A 25,808-nucleotide genomic window follows, 5' to 3' on the forward strand; every position below is an offset into this window, starting at 1 on the left:
GTAAAATGGGACCTGACAGGCACCCTGACCTGTTCAGGCTGGGTAGCGGTGCAAGACAGGGGCAGGCCAACCTGATGACTTACTGAGGCTGACTTGTGACAAGGTATCCCTGTTTTCCCTACAAGGAAGGAGAGAAGGGGGGAGAGGAAGGGAGGGAGGGAGAAAAGGAGGGAGGGAGGGAGGGAGGGAGAGAGAGAGAGAGAGAGAGAGAGAGAGAGAGAGAGAGAGATCCAGGCTACTCTACAGCACTCAAGGGATGCAAACACAGATTTGACTGCAAAACCTATACTCTCTCTAGCTGCCCCTTAGAGGCTGGGAATTTTCTGGCTACAGTAACCAAGGAGAGGCAAGTTTATTTCTCCAGGGAAGTCAAAATAAGGGGGCCCTTCTAGTCTCCTGGGTTTTGCTGGCCACTGGAACCAGGCCAAGAGTTGCTACAAGGGGCTCAGACCTCTTATAACCTGGCTTATGAGTGCAACAGCTTCCCCCAGCCTCCAGGGGCTGGGTCTCCACTATTTGTCCTTCAGCCCAAGCTGTGTATAGCAGGGGAAAAATGGAGAGCATAGCCAGAACATCTCTCTCTATGACTACTATCAGGACTCTTGAGGTCATGCTCATGCGCTGTTCAGGTGGGGGACCCTGGCTAAGAAAGGGGATGGGGTCTGCAGCTTCTGCCCAAGCCTTGGCTTCTTAGAATCCTGCCTGGACACCCCCAAATCACCTCCCAAAGAGAAGAGCTGAGGCCTTGCCCCCATTCCTCCTGTGACCTCCCTGAGTCTTAGGCCAGTAATGCTCACAACCTCTGACCCTAACACCAAGTCCCTAACCCATCACCTCAGCAAAGACAGCCACACAGCCAGACTGTATCTTTAGTAATGCTTTATTGTTCTTCTGAGGGGGTTATGTGGCTCCTGCTCTCCACCTCCCTTGTCTCATCTTAAGTGCCCTGCCGCCCACCCCACTCCCAACCATAGATTATAGTACACTTATGATAGAACATATCTGTGTGTATATAGATGTGTGTATGTATATATATGTATCTACATATACACAAATATATATATATACATATTATGACTGTACAGTATTTATAGGTACAAGTAAAATAGTCTTAAAAATTACAACGTTGGCTAGGAGCCATCCCACTTCATTTTATTCAGCCAAAAGAAGAATAAATCATGAGCTGGCATTTGAGTGGCACCTGAATTTCCACATGAACCAAGACAGCCAATGGGTGGGATAGATCAGGTTTGGATCTTTCTCTAACTGGCTGAGGTAACACTAGGCCCTTCCATCTGGCCGGCTGGCCACCTGAGCCGGGGGCCAGGTCTCTGCTTGAAGAAGGGGTTGTTATGTCAGCCTCATACCACAGGCACAAAGAGCCGGAGAAGGGATGCCATCTGCTTCTGCTCGGCCTGTGTGGTGGGACTGAGCTTGTTTACTCTCCAGACATGGCAGTGCATGGCCAAAGGCTGCACCGAGACCCCACGGAGTGGCAGATCAAGTGTGGGGCCCATTCCAGGGGAAACTGGTTCATTGGTCTCTTGAGACCTGAAAAAGGAAGGTCCCTCTTTCACTCTCATGTCCCAAGCTATCCCAAATCGTCATGTTGCTGACTAGGGGCCCATCAGTAACCACTCTTTAAATCAGCCTCATAAAAATGAGCATCGTATTTACACAAATAAAACACTTCTTGGTCGTTGGGGCTGCCCTCTGCTCTACCCCTGTGCCCATCCACTCCCATCCAATTTATTTGGAAAAGCCAGTTTACGGCCAATGATGGGCCCAGAGGCAGGACCAGAACCTCTGCTCAACCTCAAAGAGACCCTAGTACCAAACAGGATGGCCTGGCCTCTCTGAAGGGCAGAGAGCTGAGAGCACACACTGCCTTCTCCCTCCATCCCTGCAGGTGAAGAGCCAGTAAGGCTTCAGCTTGACTGGTGACTCCTTGGCCAGGAGGGCAGCAGCGGTCTTCTTGGATCCTCTCTCAGGAGGGCAGAAAACAGATTCAGGGATGGAGGTGGAGGTGGTGTGGAGATGGGACACTGAAATTCTTCTTCCCATGTATGTGGAGAGGAACTTCAGGAGATGGGGACAGGCAGCTGGGTGTGGGGAATGGCTCTGCCCATGGAGGCAGCATTGGGGGCTACTGTGCTCTCATTCCCCCCTTACTCCTTTGGTACCATGGAGGCTGGGTGGTGTCACTCTGGAACCAGGCTGAAGTTCACAATTTTGTCTCAGGGCCAGCTGCCTGCAGGGTGGGAAAGGAGTCCCGGATCTTTGCCACTTCCATGGCACACAGGTGCCCAAAGACTTTGTTATACCAGTCTGGAGAACGGCCCCTGGGGAGATAGAAGCAGATAGGCATGAGCCATAGGTTCTTACCAGGAGTCCTTTCCAGGAGGAAAGAAGAAAGAACTTGCCCCAGTCTCCAGGGCTCAACAGCATGGGGCACAGGCAAGGAGGGTGCCAGGGCAAAGGGGGCCTGGTACCTTAGGTCAGCACGGCAGATATGGGTGAGTCGGGAGCGACCCAGGCCACAAGGCTCCATGAGGTACTGGGAAGTGAGCATCAGGGCCCGCACCCCAGACTCTGGCACAGGTTGCTCAGGATCCAGGGACTGGGAGACAAGCAAGCAACCCCCGCGGGGCAGGTCAGAACGCCACATCCTGTGGGGAAGGGACATAACATTCAGGTTCCTGAAGCTGGTTCCTACCCCACCTCCCCTGTTCCCTAAGCACAGCAGGGTGGCATCTGGAGTCCCTCACCGAAGCACCACGAAGTCACGGCAGGGATGGGGTGCCATGCTGTCGGTGACATAGTGGTACAGCTCCACACCCGGCATCAGGGCTTCCAGGACCTGGGCCCGCAGCAGGTCCTCATCCCAGAGGGCCCGTTCCCGCAGAACACGGTGTAGCACCACAGCTGGAGGGGCCGCCACCTCTGTGGATGCCTTCCACACACGCAGGGGGTGCCCGTCTGATGCCTGCAGACCATGTGAACAGGGACAGGAGACAGCTGTCAGGGCTGGAGAACTCCCATTAACCCCCCAGTCCTGGCCTTCCCTCACTCCAATCCCTGAGGAGTAAAGGCTGCAAGGCTACTGTGCTAACCCTTGTCACACCCAGACAGGCCATCCCTGTGTTCCCTGTCCTCTCTCTCTTCCAGATGTCTGCTTCTCCACCTGCTCAAGAGCACAGAGATGACAGACACACATTTTCTGAGGCCTGTTAGGTTCTACCATGAAATGGGCACAGTGCTTGGAATTTCTGGAAGTGAACAGGAAGAGAAGATGGTGATGGTCCTCAAGGAACTTAACACCTAGCACTGTCCCCAAGAAGTAGACAGTGGAGAGCAACAAAAGCTGCCCTTTACTGAGCCTTTTGTATGTGCCAGGCACTGGGCTGGCTTCTCACCCCAACCCTGAAAGGGAGGTTTCATTGTGCCTGGTTTATATATGGTAAACCTCAGGTGTGCAGTCTTACTCATAACCAGAATCCAAGAAAGAACATGGCTGTGCAAGAGAGAGACAGAAAGAAACCACCTCCAGCCCAGGGCATGACAGGAGGCTCTGAATGGAGGAAGGGGCATATCAAGTTGGGGCTCACAGTGGCTTGGGAAATGTAATGCTTAAGGCAGGTCACTCCAGGTAGCACAACATCAGGGGCAGAAGCACAGTGTGACTGTGGTGCAGGGAGAGATGGGAGGTGAAGCTCTAAAAGTAGTGACATGTCTGGAGAGAGGTTTTGGGAAGATAATTCTGGCAAAATGATCCCTTCGTCTCATTTATTCTTGCTTTGCTGGCTGACATTCTCCACATATCAGGCCAAGGCACAACAGCAGTGACAAGGCAGCCCCTTTCTTTGGGATCCTTGGTTCCCTGGCCTGCATCAAGCCTTCTCCTAGCCCCACGGCAGTACTCACTTTCCTGCAAGCCAGTTCCGTGTCCTGGGGCCCTGGCACGCTCATCCAGCCCTTGAAGCGCTCAGCAGCATCACGCAGCAGCTCCTGGACACTCTCTTCCATGTAGAGGCTCAGGCTCACACCAGCGGCCTGGGCCTGCCGCAGCTCAGCCAGGGCTGGGCCAGGAGGGCTGAGCTCAGCTGCACTGTAGGAGCCACACAATTGCAGCACCATGTCCTGGGGTACCTGACAGGACACACACACACTCTGGGCTGGGGCCATGAGGAGCAAGCAGCAGAGGGTCAGGAAGCCTCAGTCCCAGAGCCCACAGAGTCTTTCAGATTCATATTCATGGATGGGGCAGCCTGGCTACTACAGTGAGGTAGGGGAGAAACCTTGCAGGGAAGAGTTGGAAGTAGGAGGTTGAGGGGCATGTGTCCAGTCTTGGATATAAAGGTCGGACCTGATGGTTCCCCCAAGTCTGGGAGGTAGGCATCATGGCCTGTAGTTACTCACCTGGAAAAGTTTCTTACAGTCACTGATCATATGTGATAAGCCCTGGGTGGCCGCCATGTTCTCACTTAGGTCCCTAGGGCCTGGCCGGCCAACTAGGCTGCGTTTGCTCTTGATCCTGGAGGGAAAGGATGAGAGGAGAGTATGGAATAGGGCAGGAGAAAATATGGCTAATAGGCTGGTTTCCAGTTCTCAGGAAGCCAGCTTGCCAGTCCAGACACAAAACAACCTGCTGTCTTTCAAGGCCCAGTTTTACAGCATCCAACCTGTCCCAGGCCCCTGAAGAGTCAGGCTGACCTCTTGTGGTGATGCCTGGGAACTTCAGTGTCAGCTATCAAGGGCCTGAAGTCCAATGGGGTTGGGAGACCAAACCCTCCCTGCCTGGTCTGGACACAAGTTACCCTGTTTCACCTGGGTGAAGGGCTATCCTTCTTGGAGACGTTGAGGTGGAAGATGGAGGGTGCCAGGCACACTGCCAGGTTTCCGGCTGTCATCTGGTTTTCCTCAGCAGAGGCAATGTCACTTAGGAAATAGAGCAGGGTCTGCAGCACCTCTCGGTTCTCATCAGGAAGCAGTAAAGTGGCAGCTTGCGCTGCTGCCAACCACTGATCCTTGGGGAGGACTGTGGGGAAGGAATGGCAAAGGGCTTCCTTATTATCCTGGAGCCTACTGTTTCTAGGAACACAGAGGAAACAGTTGTCCCAAGGGAATCTAGTTAGAGAGAAGGGCAAAGGTGGGCTCTGGTAGGTCTCTGGGTGCAAGATCAGGCTCTGCTCAAATGCACAGTTTAACCTTAGATAAGTCCCTGCCTTTCCTCAGGGCCTCAGTCTATCCTTCCATATAGTGGGTTTGGGGGAATAGAAGATGTTTACTCTCTTTGATAGTTGAGAATGGGGCAGGTGACTCACGCTGGTAGATCTGCAGGAAAGTGGTGGTGAGCTTGCTGGTGAAGATAGGCTCGGGTAGGTCTCGAAAATACTGCTTCAGCAGGTCAGCCACATCATAGGCAGACTGGCCCTCGTAGCAGACATTGTCGGGGGAGGACTCATTCATTTGGCGCAGGTTCTGGATCCTGGACTTCACCCCAGACTTGCGGAATATGCCCACCTAGCCCATGCAGGACAGGGAGGGAGGGAAACGTGGAGGGGGAGACTGTGAGGCCAGGAGTCACAAGTGTAGGCCATCCCAGAAACTTCCAAGCCCAGCAGGTCTCCTGCTGAGCAGGGTTGGAAAGAAATGGCAAAACTAAAGAAAAGGGTTTTTATAGCCTCAGGCCAAGGAAAAACATGGCTTTAGTGGAAATGAGTAAGAAAAGGGGGACCTAGACTAATGCAGGCTCTTAGAAGTTGGGGATTACATTGCCTGGGCCAGAAAGATGCTGGTACAGAGCTGGAGAGAAGGAAGCTTTGGTTCCATCCTTGCTGGGTCTTCCTGAGGCTAAAAAGGTCTCTGGTGGGCCGACCAAGGGGGAAGCAGCTTCCCAACCCAATTTCTTAGCTTTGGACTTCTTCCCCATTGCTATCTCTCTGCAGGTCCCCCGGGGGGGCGGGGGCATGGGAGGAGCTCACCTGGTCCAGACACTGGCTGCGCAGGTAGCGCATGGCTTGCTGAATGCTCTGTGGCAGTGGCTGTCCTGTGCGTTGCACATGGATGAGAGGTGGCACCCCAAACACGTGCTGGCCCCGGTAATCTGGGGTTTTGTTCCTTTTCATGAACTTGGGCACTGACCTGTTTGGAGGAGTGACAGAGATCAGGAATGGGCTTGTGGTAGGCTAGGACACAGCTTGGAGACTGTCTTCAGTCTTGGGGGCTCTGGCAGGAGTGAGTGGGGGTAAGAAACACACCACATCCCCAGAATCAACATTCACTAAGCACCTTCTCTGGGCCAAGCCCTAGGAAGTCACAGAGGAACACAGAGAGCTCTCAGTCTCAGTTAAAGAAATATCTGAGTCAACAGGCAATGACAATACATGCGGCCAGTAGTGGGCCAAGAACTTAGGGGAAGACCCATGAAGGAGAGGAACCGCAACTAGTGGATCAGGGAAGGCTTCAGAGAGGGGTAGAAATTCAACGGGCTCTTGAGAAATAAGTAGGCATTGTCCCGGAGGAGAAATGGGGAAAAGGCATTCCAGGCCAAGAGAAAAGTGTGGACAATAGCAAAGAGGCAAGGAAAGGAGCATGGCACATTCAGGGAAGGTTTTCTGGCCTATACAGTGGTGTTGCTTACGAGTGGCAGGTGAAAGAGCCTGATAGATGGGGCAGGACCAGAACATGAAAGGATCATGTTGGGAAGGAAACTGGCAATGCCAAACCACAGAGCCACAGAAGGGTGCTTATTAGAAGAGTGACAACCAAAGCTGCATTTTAAGACAACCTCACTGATGGTAGCATGGATGTTGCATTAGAGGGGGTACAACTCAAGGACCTCGTGTTCCCCTCCCCCACCCCCACCCCTCCTCGCACATGGCACAATACTCCCATGCATCTAATGTACAGTACACCCTCTGACACACACACATACACACTAGCCACCCAGAGCAATGCCAACCTCTTAGGTCACGGCTCCTCCAGCCCCTTGGCACATCCCACCACTCCATTGGCCTGTGGGCTCTGCCTGTCTACACCTGCTTTTTGGAGCTGATCCTCCCAGGGCCTTGGAGTAGGGGCAGGGAGGAAGCCGTGACCATGGCCCAGGGGCACTCACCAGCCCCAGCCCTGTTTGTGGGGCACAGTGTACTTCTCCATGAAGGCTGTGAGCCGCAGCAGAGAGCCCTTGTGCAGGAGGTGGATCTGGCTGGCAAACTGCCGGTTGATCTCCAGTGACTCCGAATTGAGGCTGGGCCGATGAGAGTTCTGGAAGCTGTGCCAACGGAGCTTCCTGGTAAGGGATGGGGGATGGGGGTGGGGGTAGAAAGCCAGAGGAGCAGGGTTGGGTCAACCTTAGAATGGGCTGTGTTCTTCTGGCCCCTTTTTTCTCCCAAAAGAAAGAAAATGCATAGAGATGGGACCATTGTCAGCATTGCTGCTAGGCCGCAGGGTGGGAAAAGCTTAGCCTTAGATTCCAGGGCTGCCCGTGGCCCAGACACTGTCAGGGAAGTGGCAGCAGAGCTCAGGCTCCTCTAGTGCCAGCAAGTAGTACCAGCTCCTACCCTTCCAGGACTGCAGTGAATAGGTTGCTCTGAGAAATCCAGAATGGCAAAGCTAGGGATCAAAGCTCATCTCTTCTAATGCCCTTGATTTATACATGGGAAAACTGAGGCCCAAAGAGAAGCTAGAATTTGCTCAAGACCACAGCAGAGGCAGGTCCTAAACCTAACATTCTGGATTGCTGAGTCCTGTACTATTGTTGTTTCCCTCCTGTAACTGGGTGCCTAGAGGCAATCAGCTAGCTCCCAAGAACCTGCCCCTGGGCCTCATAACCAAAAAATTGGCTGGGGTGGGGTAGGGTTTGAAAATGGAGGGAGGAATTAGGAAGGGAAGAGACAGAGACAGCAGAGCTCCTTGCCCCTTTCCCTACCCTGAACTCCCACCTGCAGGGTCTGGTAAGTGAGGCCCCAACGCCTGAATCTCGTCGTTCACGGGGTGCTGATGCCTGGAGTCCAATCGGGGACCCTGAAGCCTCAGCCTCATTCATGGAGTTCCCACTACTGTCCAGTTCGCTGGAGGAGGCCACAGTGTCAGAAATGGAGTGCCCTTCCACAGACAGGCTAGAGGCAGAAGTGGGTTCCCTGCTTGAATTCGCCTCCTGCTCATTATCCTGGGTTGGGCCAAGTGGCTTGGCCTCAGCCTGTGCCTGGAGCTCAGCTGAGGCTTGAGCTGGGACAACTGTCTGGACATCAGCCTGGCCCGGGGCTGGGGACTCTCTATGGGCCAGAGCGTCTACCTGGCCCAGAGCCTCAGGCTGACCTTCTACCTCAACTGTGGCTATTTCTACTGATGAAGTGGCCTCTTCTTCCTCATCTTCTTCCTCTTCCTTATCTCCAGGCCCCAGGTCTGGGTACATGGCCTGAGACCAAAGTTCTACCCGTTGTTGTAGCCCCCACACTTGCTGGAGGATGTCATCTAGGTGGGCATAGCTGCCGCCATCCTCTTCATCTTCGGCCTCAGCCCCAGCCAGTATAGGCTCAGCTGAATACAGCTCAGGCATGTTGTCATAGGTGCTGGCATGGCTGCCTGTGGAGCCACAGGAGCCCCGGCGCCCTCCGCAGCCCCAGCGCCTACCTGGCTGCCAATCAGCCAAACGGTGTCCATCTTCAGTACACAGGCTCTCAATGGACAAGGAGCGAGGGAATGTGCCTGGTTGGTGGTCCCCAGGCACATGCACCAGGTAGTCACCCCTGTGTATCCGCTGAGGATGCCGGAGCATGGCCACAGGCCAGACCTCCCAGTCCCTCTGAGTCTCAGCGCCACTGCCACTGCCACTGCCTGAAGTGTCTGCCTGGTTCTTGGCCCTATAGAATCTAGCTGAGAGAAAGCCACGGCGGCTCCGGAAAGAGGAACCTTTAGTGGCCTTCTCTGAGGTGACTAGGCTATGCTCAGGCTCAGCTTGCCGGCTGCCACCCTTTTCCTTCCGCCTCAGAGACTCGAGGTGCTTGAGGAAGCTACAGGAATGGCGCTTCTTGGCCTTGTCCTGGGGACCCTCTTGGCCCTGGGTGGGGCTGAGGAGGGGCCGGTCACTTGGGCTGGGGGCACTGCCTAGCAAGGGCAGGTCCGCTGGCTCGGATGGTAGGCTCACGGTGATGGCCGGCAGGGAGGTGGCACTAAGCTCAGTGAGGACACTCTCACAGCTGGAGGTCACTGGTAGTCCAGGGCTCGGTGGGGCCAGCAGGTCAGAAGAGCCCATGGGAGACCAGCGTTTACTTTCTCGATGCAAGACCCAGGGATTGCCGATGGTACATTGCTCTTCCTCTTCTGAGTCTTCATTCTGGGAAGGGCACCACAGGGTCGTGTCAAAGAAGTCCACCCACAAGCCCTTGCTTCTGCTCTGCTCTACTTCAAATGCTTGGGGGACCTTGAGGCAAAGGGCCCTGCTCTTTGGCTGAGGACATGTCCTAGAAGGGGGGGGGGGGGGCTGGCTCTGGGAGTGCTAGAAGAAGGAAGCCAGGAGTCATAGATGGAGCCCAGATGGATGGTAAAGGTCATCTGGTTGATCTAATCCCTCTCCATTTACAGATAGTGAAACCCAGACCCACAAATGAGAAGTCACTTGCCCAAGGTCATACAATGTCATTCAAGAAGTCAGTGACAGAGCCAGGCTAGAATCCAGGAATCTTGACCTCCTGTCTTCAACAACCTCTCGAGTCAGGGCTAGTCTCAGATCAGAATCACAAAATGCCAGAGCTGGGAGAAGATTTTTCTTATTTTCTAATTTGCAAGGTGGGAAAACTAAGGCTCAGAGTGAGAAAGAGACTTGCCTGAGGTCACTGAGCAGTCAGTGGGGACCAGGTCCCAGGGGTTTTCTGCTTCTCAGGTAAGGGGTCTGGCAACTTGGCTGATACACCTGGCTAAAGGCCTCTGGGAAAGAAAGCCCCTGAGGAAACCCACAAAACCTGACCCAGGGCAGGATGGGGTCATCAGGTCCACATCCCAGGGCTACATGCAGACCAACAGTCCTCAAGGTTTCTACAATCCCAGATTGGCAGAGTGAGAAAGGCCTTTGGAACCTATAAATCCTCTCTGAAACTAGATTCACTGTAGAGATGGAGAAAATGCGGCTCAGAGGAAAAAGACTTGGTGTGAGTAGAGTTAAGGACCCTGTCTTCTAAGATTATATAGGTCATGATTTTTCCATCACATTATTATGTTTCTACCCCCTAGTCAAGGAATTTTTGTCATCACAGAGCAGGGAGTTGAGGCAGATGGATTTCCTTAAGGAATGGCCATCTCTAGGTCAAGTTATTAGTAAACCTAACAGGTAGAAATGGTCTGAGGGGGGTGGAAGAGGCCAATAGTCAGGGTACTTATTCTCATACTCCAGCCTCTAGACTAGGCTTGCCAAAACCCAGAGGTCTCATTAAGCCTTCTACACCCTACTTCCAGGCTGGAACAAGGCACTAATCTGGACATCCTGGACTCTGGGGACACTGGAGCTAGTTTCAAAAGTGGTTTGTGTATGTTTAAGTTCCCCATGGTACCACAAGGTCACAGACCCCACTCCTGCCATGACTCACCTTCTTGGATTGAAAATGAACCTCCAGTTTCATCGAGGCACAATTGTTCAAGGTCATCAGCCTCCTGCAAGGAAACAAAGCAGTGCTCATCCAAGGGTCCCAACCCCCAAAGTCTTCAGGGCACAACCTATCAAGACACTCCAAAGATGCTATCCACTAATTCACATACCCAGACAATGAAACTTTGTGAAGGTTTCAGTGCTAGACACAATGCTGGGGAGATTATGGCCTCTGTTCTCTGAGAGCTTATAGATGTGAAAACAAACTGCTACAGAAATGAGAAAGGTTCAAGAACAAAGTAGACAGAAGGCACAGCAGGCACACAGAGGGTGGGACAAGGAACTTCCATGAATGGAAGGGTTGTAATTAGATAAGGCTTCTTGGAAGACAGAAATGGGATTTGGAGGGAGAAAGGCAGAGGGACTCCTATCCCAGAATTCAACAGGAGCTTGGGACAAGGTAGAGAGGGAAACAGTAGACAGACCAGTGTAGTTATGAGAGGGGACCGAAGCTGATAAGGTTGGTCAAAACCAGATGGCAAAGGGCCTCAGGTGTCATGCTAAAAAGCTTTGGATTTTCCCTTCAGGCAGTGACACATTTTAAACAGAGGAGTGAGTGCATACCTGGAAACAGATTCTAGTGGCTGTTGGGCCACTGGGCCATGACAAGGAGGGGAATGCAGAGATGGAAGCAGAAAGGCAAGTTAGGAGACTATGATGGACCCAAGAAATCATGGTTTGACCTCAAACCAGGGTCGAGCTGATGTACTAGTAAGTAGAGAGGGGACAAATCAGAGTATGGTCTGTGGGACCTAACTGAAGGGAGAAAAGAATCAAGGACTAGTGTTTGCTTTCCAGCTAGAATGCCTGGTTGGGTGAGGGTGTCACAGACCCAGAAGACAGAGTGAGCAGCATGACTGCAGTAGATGAACTTTGTTAATAGCTGAGGCTCCTCCTGTGTTAGGGGAACAGGAATTTTTAACACAAGGAAGCCCTAAGCTGGGCCCCAGCCTCCCAGGTCTGGCCCTCAGCCCCATACCTGCACAGGGCCCCCAAAGAGTCCTCGTCCAGAAAACCGTGGTCCTTCTTCACAGAGCCAATATCCAAGGGAAATGAACCTTCTGTATGGCAGAGAGAAGCCAAGATGAGTTGAGGGTGGTTGGTCAGAAATTCTGCCAGGGGCCCTTGAGCTGGAAAGGGAGGCTGGGGAAGCAGAAAGGCAGGCCAGCAAGTATAGAGCAGAAGGAGGATGCCTAGAGGAAAGGAAGAGTCCAGGAAGCTCAGGTTGGCTATCATTAGAAAGAATAAGGAGAGGTCTGGAAGGCAGAGCTGGACAAGAAGGCCCATCAGTCAGTGAGGCAGGTCCATGGGGGACAGCAGGCCTGAGGTGGCTGCCAAGAATCAGCATGGGCTCCCTCATTTCCCTTTGAATCCTGGGCTGCTCAAACAGGGAACCTCCTCCCTGACCCAAGGTGAACTGGGGGACCAGAGAGAGCGAGGACAGAAGAAACACTTCCTACTGCTACCCATAGCATGGTCCCAGTCCTGGGGTTTAGGGAGAATAGATGAGAGAGGAAGGAAAGGGGAGGAGGTGAGAGCAGCCAGAAAATCCCACACTTCTCTGCCTTATTGGTAAAATCAGCCCATTGATTCATTTCCTAACATTCATTGAGCATCTACTTTGGGCCAGACACTGGGGACACAATAGCAAATAAGATAGATAGGGTCCCTGCCTTTATGGGCTTCCCACTCTCCTGGGGGCAAAAGACAAACAATACATAAAACAAACAAGAGAATGAAGTAATAAATGCTACAAAAGACATCAGCCAAAGTGTTGGGGTAAAGAGAGGCTGGGTGGGGGCTATTCCTAGAAAGGTGATCTGCAGAGGCCTGCTGGGGCTGTGACTTTTGAGCTGAGTCCTGAAGAATGAGAGGGGCCAGCCAGGCAGAGGGCCAGAGTACACAGCTTCTTGTGCAGTCAGAGAAAGGATCTGATTTGCTCCATTTTACATATGAAAAAATGGAAGGATAAGGAGGTTAGGGAAGGGGAACCTTACCTTCAAATAACTGAGCATACTGAGAAAATCCTGTTGCTCGGAGCCACTCACATGCTTTTTTGGCCTCAGCTGCTAAAACAGAACAGAGGGGGATAATGAGGCAGAGAAATGGGGTTAGCAAGGGTGCTGCCTGCTGCCTCACTTCCAGCAGGCAGGCACCTCTAGTTCTGGTGATCCAGAAATAGCAAGAGAAGCATGGAGGATCCGGCACATTTGCTTCATGTCACAGCCAGCTAGGGTTTACCCTCTATTCCCCAAGCCCCACTCATTCCCCGTATGCTCGGAGACCCCTTTCTTGAATTTCCTTTCTTGAGACTCATTCATATTTTTTTTTAAAATCCTTACCCGAGGATATTTTTTTCATTGGTTTTTAGAGAGAATGGAAGGGGGGGGAAGAGAGAGAGAAACATCCATGTGAGAGAGACACATTGATTGGTTGCCTCCTTCACTCACCATGACCTAGGCTGAGGATCGATCCTACAACCTAGGTACTTGCCCTTGACTGGGAATCAAACCGGAGACCCTTTGGTCTGTGGGCCAATGCTCTAACCACTGAGAAAAACCAGCTAGGGGTCTTGAGCCTCATTCTTTACTTGCCCAATGCCAAAGAACAGAACCCTCCCAGGACTGTCTGGGATCAAGGAGTACTCCTGGAAGGGAGAGGCACAGCTGTGTCTTCAACCCTCTTTCTCAGGGAGCCATGCCCTTCTATGGCCTGGGTAGACCATCCTAGTCTAGCTGGGGAGATGAAATGTTCACCAATCATTAGTCTCTTTCTCCTCATCATATCTAACATTCTCCAGCACTTTCATAACCAAATCTCACTGAACACACACACAAGAAGCTGTGAAGAAGTTTTTACTATCCCCATTTCTTGGATCTCAAAATCAGCTCAGAAAGGAAGGGCTCATCTACAGTTTCCCAGTTGATTGGGTAGCAATCTCAGGGCTGGAGTCCAACTTCAGTCTGACTCCAGCTCAGGGTTCCCTCTTCTGACATGGTGGCTGCCCCAGTGTTCTTCCTCCTCTACCACTCATCAAGTTCCAGCTCTCTCTCCCCTGGGAGCCTCCCAGGACTGCCCCAGCTCTCCCCTGAGACTGGTCTATTTGCAGCATAACCCAGTGCTGACTGTCATGCTGACACAGTGCCGGCCTATGGGCGTCTTGGAGGGCAATGGCCGGGTCAGCCTCCTGCCTCTGCTCTGGGAGTTCCTGGCACTGAGCAGGACACCCTGCCAGCCTCAGTGCAGATATGCTGCTGGACTGCAGCCACAGAGGAGGCCCTACTGGCCCAGTGTAGGCTGAGTGCCAGCAGCGAAGCCCTGGGACTGCTCAGGCAGCTGTTTGTCCCTACCTGGCATTGAGGATGAGGCGGGCTGCTGGCTCAGCAGAGCTGCTCTAGCCACAAGTCCTGTCCTCATTTCCAACATTTTCTTAGTACCTGTGACCAAGGAACTCCAAGGAGACTGGTGGGGTTTTTCCAAGGCAGGAAGTGCTCTCCTCTACAGTACCCTCCCACAAAGAATCCAAGATGAGAACCTTGCAACCGGGACTGACAATTTAAAGTACAAAACTGTATTTCAGATATGCTGTGTGGGTAGAGGAGGAAAGAAAGAGTGTGGGAAGGTGGAAGTTGGTCAGAAAAACTAACAAGATCCTCAAGGGTCACACACTAATGAGGGGGAGAAAAGAATGCTCTGCAGCCCCTGAGTGCTTTCTGGGGAAAATGGGATGAGCGGGGTTGCACACTTGTGCATTTTTGCAAGTGTGTGCACCTGGTGTTGCACCCTGGTATCTGCCTCTGTGTATAGCTGCATCCAAGTTTGCTCATGTCCATGATCCACATGGATTGGTGTGGACTTATGCGCTTGCATACACACCCTGCAGGCCCTTTGGTCTGTGTATGCACCTGCATCCGTGTGTATGTGCATGTTTCTTGTTACTGCAACTCTCTAACCTATGATGAAGAGCTAGGAATCACCAGGATCTCCAAGAGATCCTGGAAAGCATTTCTTCTCAGCTAGCACTACCTCAGGCCCTCTGGCAGAAGGCAATGCAGGCCTGGGAAAGGCTCCAGGTCTCTAGGTAGATGGTGGTCTGGAGGATGGGGGGTGTGGTAAGAGCAGTGTGAAGGGACTTCACACCCACCCAGGGAGCATTTGAGGGACAGGATTTTGCTACTAGGACAGCTGAGCCGACTGCTGCAACCACCACCTAATCTCTTCCTCCTGCCACACACCCAAGAGAAGGGCCTTCCCTGTCCTCAGAGGCCCTCCCAGCAGCCAGCTCTACTTTCCTGTCATTAAGACAAAGAGGAGGTGCCAAAGGAGGGACCAGATCGGAGATTCCAGAAAGGTGAGCATAGAAGGAAATAGTGACACCTAAAGGACCATGAGTCTGAATGGCCACCCAAGTCAGGGGAGCCAATCCCTAGGGATAGTCATGCATGTCACACACTTGAAGTCCACTACAGCCCCTTATCACTCATGGTTTGAGGCAGAACAAAAAGAGAAGGGAGGAGAGAGGCATCCACCTATCCATTATTCCTGTGCTCCTCCCTAAGCCTAAGTGGGGAGGCAGAGCACAGTGATCAAGTCCTATATCTGCCTGAGCCATAGGGTCCATGGGAGAGAGGTGGGCTGCCTGCTCTCCTAATGCTAGGCAGTGGCCCTAACCAGGGTTGGTGGGAAGGAGATCAGCTCATTCAGGTGAGTGCCAAATTGTTTCATTCATACTTAGGGCCCTCTAGCCCAGGGGTGGGCAAACTTTTTGACTGGAGGGCCACAATGGGTTCTTAAACTGGACCGGAGGGCCGGAACAAAAGCATGGATGGAGTGTTTGTGTGAACTAATATAAATTCAAAGTAAACATCTACACTAATAAAAGAGAAACATGGTAATTAGTGTACGACCGCTACCCTTCCCATTGGCTAATCAGCATATCCTTATGCAAATTAACTGTCAGCCAAGATGGCGGCTGGCAGCCATGCACTGAAGTGAGCAGGGAGGCTTGCTTGCACCAGTGACGGCGGACTCCAACGTTCCCCGCCTGCCGCTGCCCTCCTCTCAGCTGCAACTCTAAGCAACTATGTACTATGTTGCAAATATAGAAGCTAAACAAAACACCAGAAACTGGCTTTCATTCAGCTGGGCTTCAGCCAGCCGGACCGCAACATTGTATCAATGTTTTCAGCAGCGAGGCCTCAGAGCTAAAGCTGGCCCAGAATAAAAAAATAAAAAAAAAGAAAGAAAGAAAAAAAGGAGCGGTTGGGAGCTTCAGTCACCCGCTTCCGGAAAACAGCCCTCAGCCCCTCACCCAGACTGGCCAGGCACCCCAGTGGGGACCCCCACCCTGATCCAGGACACCCTTCAGGGCAAACCAGCCAGCCCCTACCCATGCACCAGGCCTCTATCCTATATAGTAAAAGGGTAATATGCCTCCCGGCACCGGGATCAGCGGAGCAGTGAGGCTCTCGGCACCGGGATCAGCGTGACAGGGGGCAGCTCCCAAACCCTCTGATCAGCCCTGCTCTGAGCCTGATAGGGGGTAGCTCCCCAATCCCCTGATTGCCCTGCGGCTCTGTGTGTGACAGGGGGCGGGGCCACAACCTCTCTATCCGCCCTGCTCTGTTCGTGACAGGGGAAGGCGCCCCAACCCCCTGATCAGCCCTGCTCTGTGCCTGATAGGGGGGAGCTCCCCAATCCCCTGATTGCCCTGCGGCTCTGTGGATGACAGGGGGGAGCTCCCCAACCCCCTGATCGCCCTGCGGCTCTGTGTGTGACAGGGGGCGGGGCCACAACCTCCCTATCCGCCCTGCTCTGTTCGTGACAGGGGAAGGCACCCCAACCCCCTGATCAGCCCTGCTCTGTGCCTGATAGGGGGGAGCTCCCCAATCCCCTGATTGCCCTGCGGCTCTGTGTTTGACAGGGTTCGGCGCACCAACCCCTTGATCGGCCCTGCTCTGTGTGTGACAGGGTGCGGCGCCCCAACCCCCCAACCCCCACGGGCCCTGCTCTGTGTGTGACAGGGTAGAGCCATAACCTCTCCATCGACCCTGCCCTGAGTGTGACAGTGGCGGCACCCCAACCCCCTGATCGGCCCTGCTCTGTGGGTGATAGAGGGTGGCGCCCCAACCCCCCTCCACGGGTCTTGCTCTGTGTGTGACAGGGTAGAGCCATAACCTCCCCATTGGCCCTGCCCTGAGTGTGACAGGGTGCAGCGCCCCAACCCCCTGATCTGCCCTGCTCTGTGTGTGACAGGGGGCGGTGCCCCAGCTCCCCTATCGGCCCTACTCTGTGAGTGACAGGGGGGAGCTCCTCAACCCCCTGATGGGCCCTGCTCTGTGCATGACAGGGGGGAGCTCCCCAACCCCCTGATCGACCCTGCTCTGTGTGTGACAGGGTATGGAGCCCCAACCCCCCTGATGGGCCCTGCTCTGTGAGTGACGGGGGCAGCGCCCCAACCCCCTGATTGGCCCTGCTCTGTGAGTGACAGGGGGCAGCGCCCCAACCCCCTGATCGGCCCTGCTCTGTGCATGACAGGGGGTGACGCCGCAACCTCCCCATCGACCCTGCCTTGAGTGTGACAGGGGGCGGTGCCCCAACCCCCCCAATCGGCCCTACCCTGAGCGTGACTGAGGGTGGCATCGCAACCTCCCGATCCGCCCTGCTCTGTGCATGACGGGGCGGCGCCCCAACTCCCCAATCGGCCCTTCTCTGAGCCTGACCAGGGGCTGCACCTAGGGATTGGGCCTGCCCTCTGCCACCCGGGAGCAGGCCTAAGCCAGCAGGTCGTTATCTCCCGAGGGGTCCCAGACTGCGAGAGGGCACAGGCCGGGCTGGGGGATCCCCCCCCCCCCCGAGTGCACCGGGCCTCTAGTCATTACATAAAAGGGTACGGTCTTTTTTTTTTTTTTTTTTAGTTTTATTCATTTCAAACGGGTCGGATCCGGCCCGCAGGCTGTAGTTTGCCCACGGCTGCTCTAGCCCCTGCTATTCAAAGTGTGGTCCCTGGACCAGCAGCAGCAGCATCAACCTGGGAGCATGTTAGACACACTGGGGCCAAGCTCACTGAACTGGATCTCCATTGAACTAGATCCTCAGGTGATTTGCAGCACATTAAATTTTGAGAAGCGCTGACCTAAATCACTTAGCTCAGGGATTCTCATCCTTGTATGCACATTAGAATCAACTAAGAAGTTTTAAAAATACCAATTCCCGCCCTAACCTGTTTGGCTCAGTGGATGGAGCATCGGCCTTTGGACTGAAGGATCCCGGGTTCGATTCCCGGCCGGGGTATGTACCTTGGTTGTGGGCACATCCCCGGTGGGGGGGGGGGGTGCAGGAGGCAGCTGATCGGTGATTCGCTCTCATTGATGTTTCTAACTCTCTATCCCTCTCACTTCCTCTCTGTAAAAAAATCAATAAAACATATTTTTAAAAAAATACCAATTCCCCAAGGTCCCATCCCCAAAGGCTGATTTTATTGGTCTATGGTGGAACTCTCCAAATCAGTATTTTTAAAAAGCTACAGTATGGAGCATGCTGAGGCCCAGGGGACTTTTCCAAGTCACACAGTGTTAAGTGTCATTACTGAGACTATGACCCTGATTTTCAAATTCCATGTCCATCATTCTTCTCCATGGTATTATGTATACTTGCCCTCAGATGCCAGGTATACAAGGGGCTTAGACTCAAAGGAACCAACTCCAAACCCTCAAACTTGTTTTCTGTCCCTTCTGGTCTAGTGAAGTGACAAGCTTGAGTTTAAATCTCAGAGCTGTCAGTCAGTAGCTCTCTGACATTGGGCAAGTTGCTTAAACTCAGTTTCCTCCTTGGCAAAATAAGAGCATTCAATAAAATATTGGACAGAAAAATATCCCTGACATGTAGTGCCAAGCACTCAACAAATAAATTCCCTCCCCACCAAGCCTCCCAAGGAAAAAGAGGAAAGGGGAGAAAGAGGCCCAGCTAGAGTTCGCTTCTGGGTCTAGAAAATGGCAGCATCCATATCACTGTCAGAATTGGAGCCAAATGGCTCAGGAAAGTGAGATTCTGAGGCAGAAGTTTCACAATAGCTCAAAAAGACAAAGGAGCCAAGAAGTCTGAAGCAGGACTCTAGCCTGAATCCCCAGCAGCCTTCCCTGGCAGGAATCTGGAGAATGTAATAAGTTATTGCCCCAACAGGATGTCAGAGACATTGGCTCCCTGACAACATACCACCCCATGGAGAGCTGGAAGGCCCTGAAGCCCCCTCCCAGATGAGCAGTCAGGGATTAAGGGCTGAGCTAAGGTGTTTTGCCTTCATCCCTCCACCTGGCCAACCTGCCCAGAATCAATTCACCTGGAGCTGGGGCCCAGGTGGCCCAGACTGAGGATTGCCTTATGTGCCTGGCAGGGAGAGTGACACGGGGCAGGCTGAGAATAATAATGTAGAAATGTCTGCCTGTGGCTCTTGGTCCTGCCTGTGTCCAGATGTGCAGATTCCAGTAGTTTCAGCCTCCATAGCAGGGGTAGAGAACATCCAGCCTGTGGGCCGTATAAGTACAGAAAAATCATTTGATCTGGCCCTGCCAAGGTATTAGGGGTGAATTAATTAAATGTTTGGCCAAATATAGCAGGCTAATTTTTAAGTTGATAACTTTGTACGGCCTGAGAATCTATACTAATAAAAGGGTAATATGCTAATTAGACTGGGAGACCTTCCAGGAGACCTTCCGGACGTTCTTCTGGACAAAGCCATGGTGGTGGGGCCGAGGTAGAGGTGGTTAGAGGCCAAGAGGGGAGGACAGTTGTGGGTGATCAGGCTGGTGGGGGGCTGGGCCGTTGGGGGTAAGCAGACCAGCAGGGGGGCCAGTTGGGGGCAAGCAGGCCATCAGTGGGGGTCAGTTGAAGGTGATCAGGACAGTGAGGGGGGCAGTTTGGAGTGAGCAGGCCAGCAGGGGGGGCAGTTGGGGTGATCAGGTTGGCAGGGGGGCATTTGGGGGCAAGCAGGCCGGCGGTGGGGGGCAGTTGGGGGCGATTAGGCCGGCAGGCAGAGTGGTTAGGGGCAATCAGGCAGGCAGGCAGGCAGGTGAGCGGTTAGGAGCCAGCAGTCCCGGATTGCGAGAGGGATGTCCGACTGCCGGTTTAGGCCCGAACCCTGTAAACCGGCAGTAGGACATTTTTCGAGGGGTCCCAGATTGGAGAGGGTGCAGGCCAGGCTGAGGAACACCCCCTCCCCTGTGCACAAATTTCGTGCACTGGGCCACTAGTGATATTACAAATATCCAAATGGCCCTTCGCAGAAAAAAGGTTTCCCCACCCCTGCTCTATATCATGCAAGCTCTGCTCTGGCCAAGACTAGGCTGATATGCCAGGACAGGTCAGGGATGGCACCAGTTGGCACAAGCTGGATTCCATCGAGATTTAAGCCCAAACTCTCCCCCTGTGGAGGAGCCCAGCTGAATCGAGCCAAAAAAAAATGGGGGAAAGGCATACTAGAGAGCTCTAGAGTCAAATCTGGCCTCAGGGCCACAGTCACAAGTCTCCTGAAAGGAGCATCAAATAAGGACCGGCTGAGCAGAAGCAGATGCTTTTCGAGGTCAGTGATGGTATCTGCACCTACACTTTCACAGGCCACATACCAGGGGTCCTCTTAGCACAGAGCACTTTTTCTGTGCAGAGAAGGATACAATGAGGAGAAAAGCAGGACTTCTGATCTTGGGCTGCGCTCTATAAGGGTCGAGTTTATGCACCCAGGAGAACGGCAGCAACATTCCCCTGGAATAAATGCAATAATGCCCAACATGATAACTGAGTTGGAAAAAAAAGATTTTTCCAATTAAGCCACTCCCATACTTGCTGCCAAAGTCATCTTAAGCAACTTTCGTCATTCTCTAAGCTTTCATTTTCAAATCTACACAGTGAGGGATAATAACTTTCCTGCCTACCTTCCTGGTTAATCTGGATGCGGTCAGGTTCTATATGGTTTTGAAAGTATCTATATGAAAGCTATCATTAGAAAGGGCTTCCGCCGAAACCGGTTTGGCTCAGTGGATAGAGCGTCGGCCTGCGGACTGAAGGGTCCCAGGTTCGATTCCGGTCAAGGGCATGTACCTGGGTTGCGGGCACATCTCCAGTGGGAGATGTGCAGGAGGCGGCTGGTCGATGTTTCTCTCTCATCGATGTTTCTAACTCTCTATCTCTCTCCCTTCCTCTCTGTAAAAAATCAATAAAATATATTTAAAAAAAAAAAAAAAGAAAGGGCTTCCTTTGTTAGAACTACTTGAACTTTGTATTCACATGGTCTTAAAGGCTCCATTCTGATTTTGTCCTAGTTGTAAAGAAGTGAGAGAGAAGGCTAGGAGGAAAAGCAAAAGCAGTGGGCAACTAAGCTTTGGGAAGCCAGGCCTCACCAACTGTACCTTCTTCACACCATTATTGGGAAACTTGCATCCTTATGCCTTGTGGTCACTCAGTGGGCTGTGAGAGAGCTGCCCAGACCCTGGTTCAGCCTGCTTCCCTCCCAACCCAAAGTCCATCTCAGGTCTAGGGACCAAGCAAGACACAGGGCCCAGGACAAGCAATGGGTGGATGTCATGGGGGCCCAGATCAAAGTGTCTTTGTTTGAACTCAGGCTGAACATTATCATCTTTATTTATTTATTTTTTGTGCTCACCTGAGGATATGCTTAGAAAATGGGAGAAAGGGAGGGAAGGAAGGAGGGAGAGAAACATTGATATAAGAGAGAGATACGGTTGCCTTCTATACTCGCCCTGACCAGGGATCGAACTGGCAACCTTATGGTGCACAGGACGACACTCCAACCAACTGAATCACTCCAGTCATGCTAATCCGGCGAGTTTTTAAAAATGCCAGTGCCTCTCCCTGAGATTAGAATCTCTGAGGACGCGATTTGTTTTTTGTTTGTTTTTGAGAGTTCTCCAGGTGACTCTAAAGTGCAACCAAGATAGAGAACCATTGCCCTAAACAGATGTGGCCAGCTAAAAAGCTATAGCATAGGTCTCTGGAAAGATTCTAGCCAGAGGCCAGGCTCAGGCCATTCTAATCACTGGTCCATGTTCTCTCTATGGTTGAGTACAGGAGCAGGAGAGAGCAATGAGCAGTAATGTGAATGCATATGGTAGAACAGGAACTGGTAGGTCTGTGGGTGTTTGTGAAGGTAATTTTTTCAAACAGCTGACCTGCTCCATAAGGCATCTTCCAACCAATGTGTTGGTTTCCTTTACAGTACTTAGTTCCTTATCTGGAAAGGCATCTCCTCCATGGCCCTGATGGCAGGATGACTGTCTCCAAAGCAAGATCTGTTATCAGCATGACCTCTCCCACCTTCAGTGAGTGCGGGAGGAAAGCCAGTATTCTAAAGTGCTGAAGAGAAGCCTGTATTGCCACCATCTATGTGAAAACCCAAGTTCTCAAGGTGGGCTCTGTGAGGCCAAGCTGGTACCAAAGGTAGGCAGAGGGGCTACCTACCACTCCAGGCCCTGCCGTTGCACCTGGCAATTGCTACGTCCTGACAAGTAGCTTTTCAGATCATTTCTCTTGGTTGATGCAAGGCCTGTTTCCTTTGCCCATCCCCACTCCTAGAGAGGGACCTGTTTAAGGAGGTGCTGGACTTTTGGCCAAGGGCTTCCATTCACTTGGCCTCAAGTGTATATGATTAACCCCTTTCACCCTCCCATAAGGATACATTAAGGGGCCTAGGCCACAAGAAGTATGCCCACCCATCCTCAAGCCTTGGATGGTGCTTCATTTGAATTTGCACAAGGGGCCCTCTAGGATGGCAGCGACCCTGGCAAAGATACTACAACTTGGCTATTCCACCTCTCTCTTTGGGGGACCAAGGGAGAGAAGCCTTCAAAAGGGCCCATACTAAAAGCTGTCATGGATTCCAAGACTGCCAAGACTTCCCCTTCCAACCCTGGAGCAGACATTCAGAGTGGTCTGCAATACCCTGTCCATGGAAGATCAGGTACATTCTTGTCTCTTCCTGCTTCTACTACTCTTAGCTGGAATCACAACTCTAATAGATTCTTACAGGGGAGGGAGACGGAGGGAGGAAGGGAGACAAGACCAAAATAAATCTCATCCCACATTCCAAACCTCACAGGAGAAGCACCACAGCAAGGGCTGCTGGATTTCAAGCGGCCTAGATTGGCAGTACTAGACAATGGCTGGCCTCCAGCTTGTTGGGTTGATGGCCAGTACTTAGACCTGTTCAGAGGCCGACCCCCATCTTAGATGGAGCTACAGCTAGATGCCAGCTCCTGGGGCCTCACAAACAACACTTTCAAGGATCCCTGTCACAACTGAGGCACCAATGTGGCAAAAGGCCCAAAAGGGTACAGTACTGTGGGGCTGGGTAGCAACAAAAGGAAGCCACTGAATCTTCTTGCTGGCCAGCGGCAGGTTTACATGTGTGGCTCTCCATTCTAATATCCCTCTATCCTCAACACTCCATGGCCAAGGCTACAGGGCCACAGAGATTCTCCAACCAGGGACAATTACCCCCAGGAGACCTTTGGCAATATCTGGAGACATTTTTGATCATCACAACTGGGGAGGGGTGCAACTAGCATCTATTGAGTAGAGGCCATGGATGTTGTTAAAATTCTACAATACACAAGACAGCCCCTGCAACCAAAAAAATGTTCACTTCCAAACCTGAAGTATGAGACCTTACCTGGGGGCATCAGGCACCCCCAGGCAGCCCCATCCCACCTTGGGAATGGCTTGTGGGGTGAGGTAAAGAATGGACTCAATATTCATTGGAGATCCCTTGTCTTTGGGCATTATGGGCACTTTGCAGGGTTAGCCAGGGAGAGGTAGCAGCTCTAGTTTAAAGTTTTTATAATTATGGAAGTTACATAAGGAACCATCAATTGTGCCCCCCATGAAGCTGTGACCTGAGCTCCATATGCAGCTGTAGAGAGGGTCATAAGGGAGGGTCACAATAGCCCTGTAGCTAAAGCAAACCTCTGGCTTGCTGGGACTGCTTGAAAATCTGGGTCTAGAGTGAGCCAGGCCTGTGGTCACCTAGGCTAGCACTAGATACAACAGGGCCAAAGCAGACAGCTGAAATTCCTGCCCCTCCTAGGGCTTTCCTGTGACAGTGAAGGTCAAAGCTGGCACCTGTTCTGCAGCAGTCTCTCACTAGCTTTCTTGCCCCCAGGGGATCCTACCCCCAAGTGTTCTTACCAGATCACGGTGACAAGGAAAAAACAGTTGTTTTAATAAGCCATGTACTATTCCATCACTTTCAGTCCCCAACCTGGAGACAAGAGATGCCAACCTAACCAGTCTGGGGCAGATGTTAGACCAGTGGTAACTGTTCTCCACTGTGGTATGGAAGACTATTGGATTTAAGGTCAGGAGAACTACATTCTGGTTTTAATTCCACTAGGAACTTCTTGGGTAACCTTGGGAAAGCTACTATTTCTGTCTAAGTCTGTTTCCCCACCTAATAATGGCCATTTACCAAATTCTAGACGTGGAACAGAGGTAGATATGATTGGCAGTGGCTGGCTCAGTGTGGGGAGCTGTTCTCCCCCTGCACATTCTCTTTTAGGAGAATCAAGTGAGAGTCCTCAGTGGGGACCAAGACTAAATTTATCTTTCCCTCCTAAGCCAGCTCTTCTGATTTCCTGCTTCCAAAGGCAGCAAACATCTAGGCTTAAATGCCCAGTCATCCTGATCTGTTCTCTTTCTGCTCATGTATTTAGTCACCAAGTTCTATCAACTTTTCCATCAAATGGTCACGGTTTTCCATACCCAACCGTGCTCTAGGTTCTCATGCCTGGATTATTTCAATCCTCCAAGTTCCCAGCCTCCAGCTTCTCCTTTCAACAGGTCATCCTGCCAGCTTCTTTTTCCAAGAGTCCAGCTCTGACCTGGCTACTCTTCTATTCTGCAACCTAACGGGTTCCCCACAGCCCACAGCCCAGGATGGATATATCAGACTGCTATCTACCTAGCACTTGCGGTTCTCCACACTCTGGACCCAGACTGACTTGAATATGCAAACTCCTACTATTCATCAAGATGGAGTCAAAACATCCCTTCACATGAAGGATAAGTTAAATTAAGTGGCCCCCAACACATTTCCATTACCTTCTCAAAAGCACAAGTGTCTGTCTCTCCGACTCAACCAAAGCTCAACTCCACTCGGTTCTACTGGTCTCAGAATCCTCACTGCAGTGTGGTAAGGGCTACTGAATGTTCTGGCAACATCTAGACAGGAAGTTCTGCTTCCCAACTAAATAGGGTATGTGGGCCTCTGACTCCACCCTCTTCTCTGGTATCCACACAGCAAGGACACAGAACTAAGCACACACTTGCAACTCAGCGCATTGGGTAACTGGCAGAATCTTGCCCCAGGGCAGTAATCACAGGACCAGGAACCAAGGCCCAAAACTGTGAGAGAGAAAATAAACTGTTCCTGATGGTGGGGACATTCTGGCTTCAAAGAGCACTGAGCTTTCCCATCCCAAGCTTTGGTAGGACATGGAAGCTTACTTGAGAGAAGGGACACGCACCACCTCCTGCTTCCCTCCCTTGGCCTGCAGTCTTGGTGCTCACCCGTTTTGACCCTGTGCCACCACTTCTACATCCCACTGCCTTGCCTACTTCCCTTTCCTTTTTCTAAAGCCAAATATAAACTCCCGGACAGGAAATGCCTTGAAGGAGCCTGTCCCCACCCTGAGATCCAGAGAAAACTGTCTCTGACACAAAGGAAATGAGCTTGAGAGAGGTAGCCTCCTCAGCCCAGGCCTATTCTCCCTCTGAAAGCAATGGACACAACCCCTCCCCTGAGCCCTGTGGTCAGATAAAAGGAGGGCTGTGATGCTGAGCACAAAGAGAAGGCAAGGGCCTAGGGCGTAACAACATTCAAGCTCAGACCATAGTGGGGTGAAGGGAAACAGAACTCCAAGTGGTGGCCAAAAGGCTACCTAAGAGCTTTAGCCAGTTTGGCTTGGTGGATGGAGCTTCGACCTGCGGACTGAAAGGTCCCAGGTTCGATCCCAGTCAAGGGCGCATGCCCAAGTTGTGGGCTCGGTTCCCAGTGTGGGGTGTGCAGGAGGCAGCTGATCAATGATTCTCTCTCATTGTTGATGTTTGTATCTCTCTCTCCCTCTCCCTTTCTCTCCGAAATCAATAAAAATACATA

General features: G+C 52.2%; 1 protein-coding gene across 3 annotated transcripts in view; it reads right to left on the reverse strand.

The window, feature by feature from the left end:
• Positions 1-868: 868 nt before the first annotated feature.
• Positions 869-25,808, reverse strand: part of STARD8 (StAR related lipid transfer domain containing 8) — an 86,844-nt gene continuing 61,904 nt past the window's right edge. The window contains exons 3-16 of one of the 3 annotated variants that reach the window (XM_023764612.1): positions 12,643-12,711; positions 11,625-11,706; positions 10,587-10,650; positions 7,947-9,340; positions 7,121-7,294; positions 5,985-6,144; positions 5,325-5,523; positions 4,828-5,038; positions 4,420-4,534; positions 3,925-4,149; positions 2,769-2,986; positions 2,493-2,669; positions 2,184-2,342; positions 869-1,551 (exon numbers count right to left, since the gene is read on the reverse strand). In XM_023764612.1, coding sequence (XP_023620380.1) covers positions 2,225-2,342; positions 2,493-2,669; positions 2,769-2,986; positions 3,925-4,149; positions 4,420-4,534; positions 4,828-5,038; positions 5,325-5,523; positions 5,985-6,144; positions 7,121-7,294; positions 7,947-9,340; positions 10,587-10,650; positions 11,625-11,706; positions 12,643-12,711 — 3,206 coding nt within the window. In that variant the 3' untranslated portion in view covers positions 869-1,551; positions 2,184-2,224. Of the gene's footprint in view, positions 2,343-2,492; positions 2,670-2,768; positions 2,987-3,924; positions 4,150-4,419; positions 4,535-4,827; positions 5,039-5,324; positions 5,524-5,984; positions 6,145-7,120; positions 7,295-7,946; positions 9,341-10,586; positions 10,651-11,624; positions 11,707-12,642; positions 12,715-25,808 lie in introns of all 3 variants that reach the window. The other 2 variants (XM_006082923.3, XM_023764621.1) reach the window with 2 other exon arrangements.

Source organism: Myotis lucifugus, unplaced genomic scaffold (genome assembly GCF_000147115.1).
Source record: "Myotis lucifugus unplaced genomic scaffold, Myoluc2.0 scaffold_4, whole genome shotgun sequence".
NCBI lineage: Eukaryota > Metazoa > Chordata > Mammalia > Chiroptera > Vespertilionidae > Myotis > Myotis lucifugus.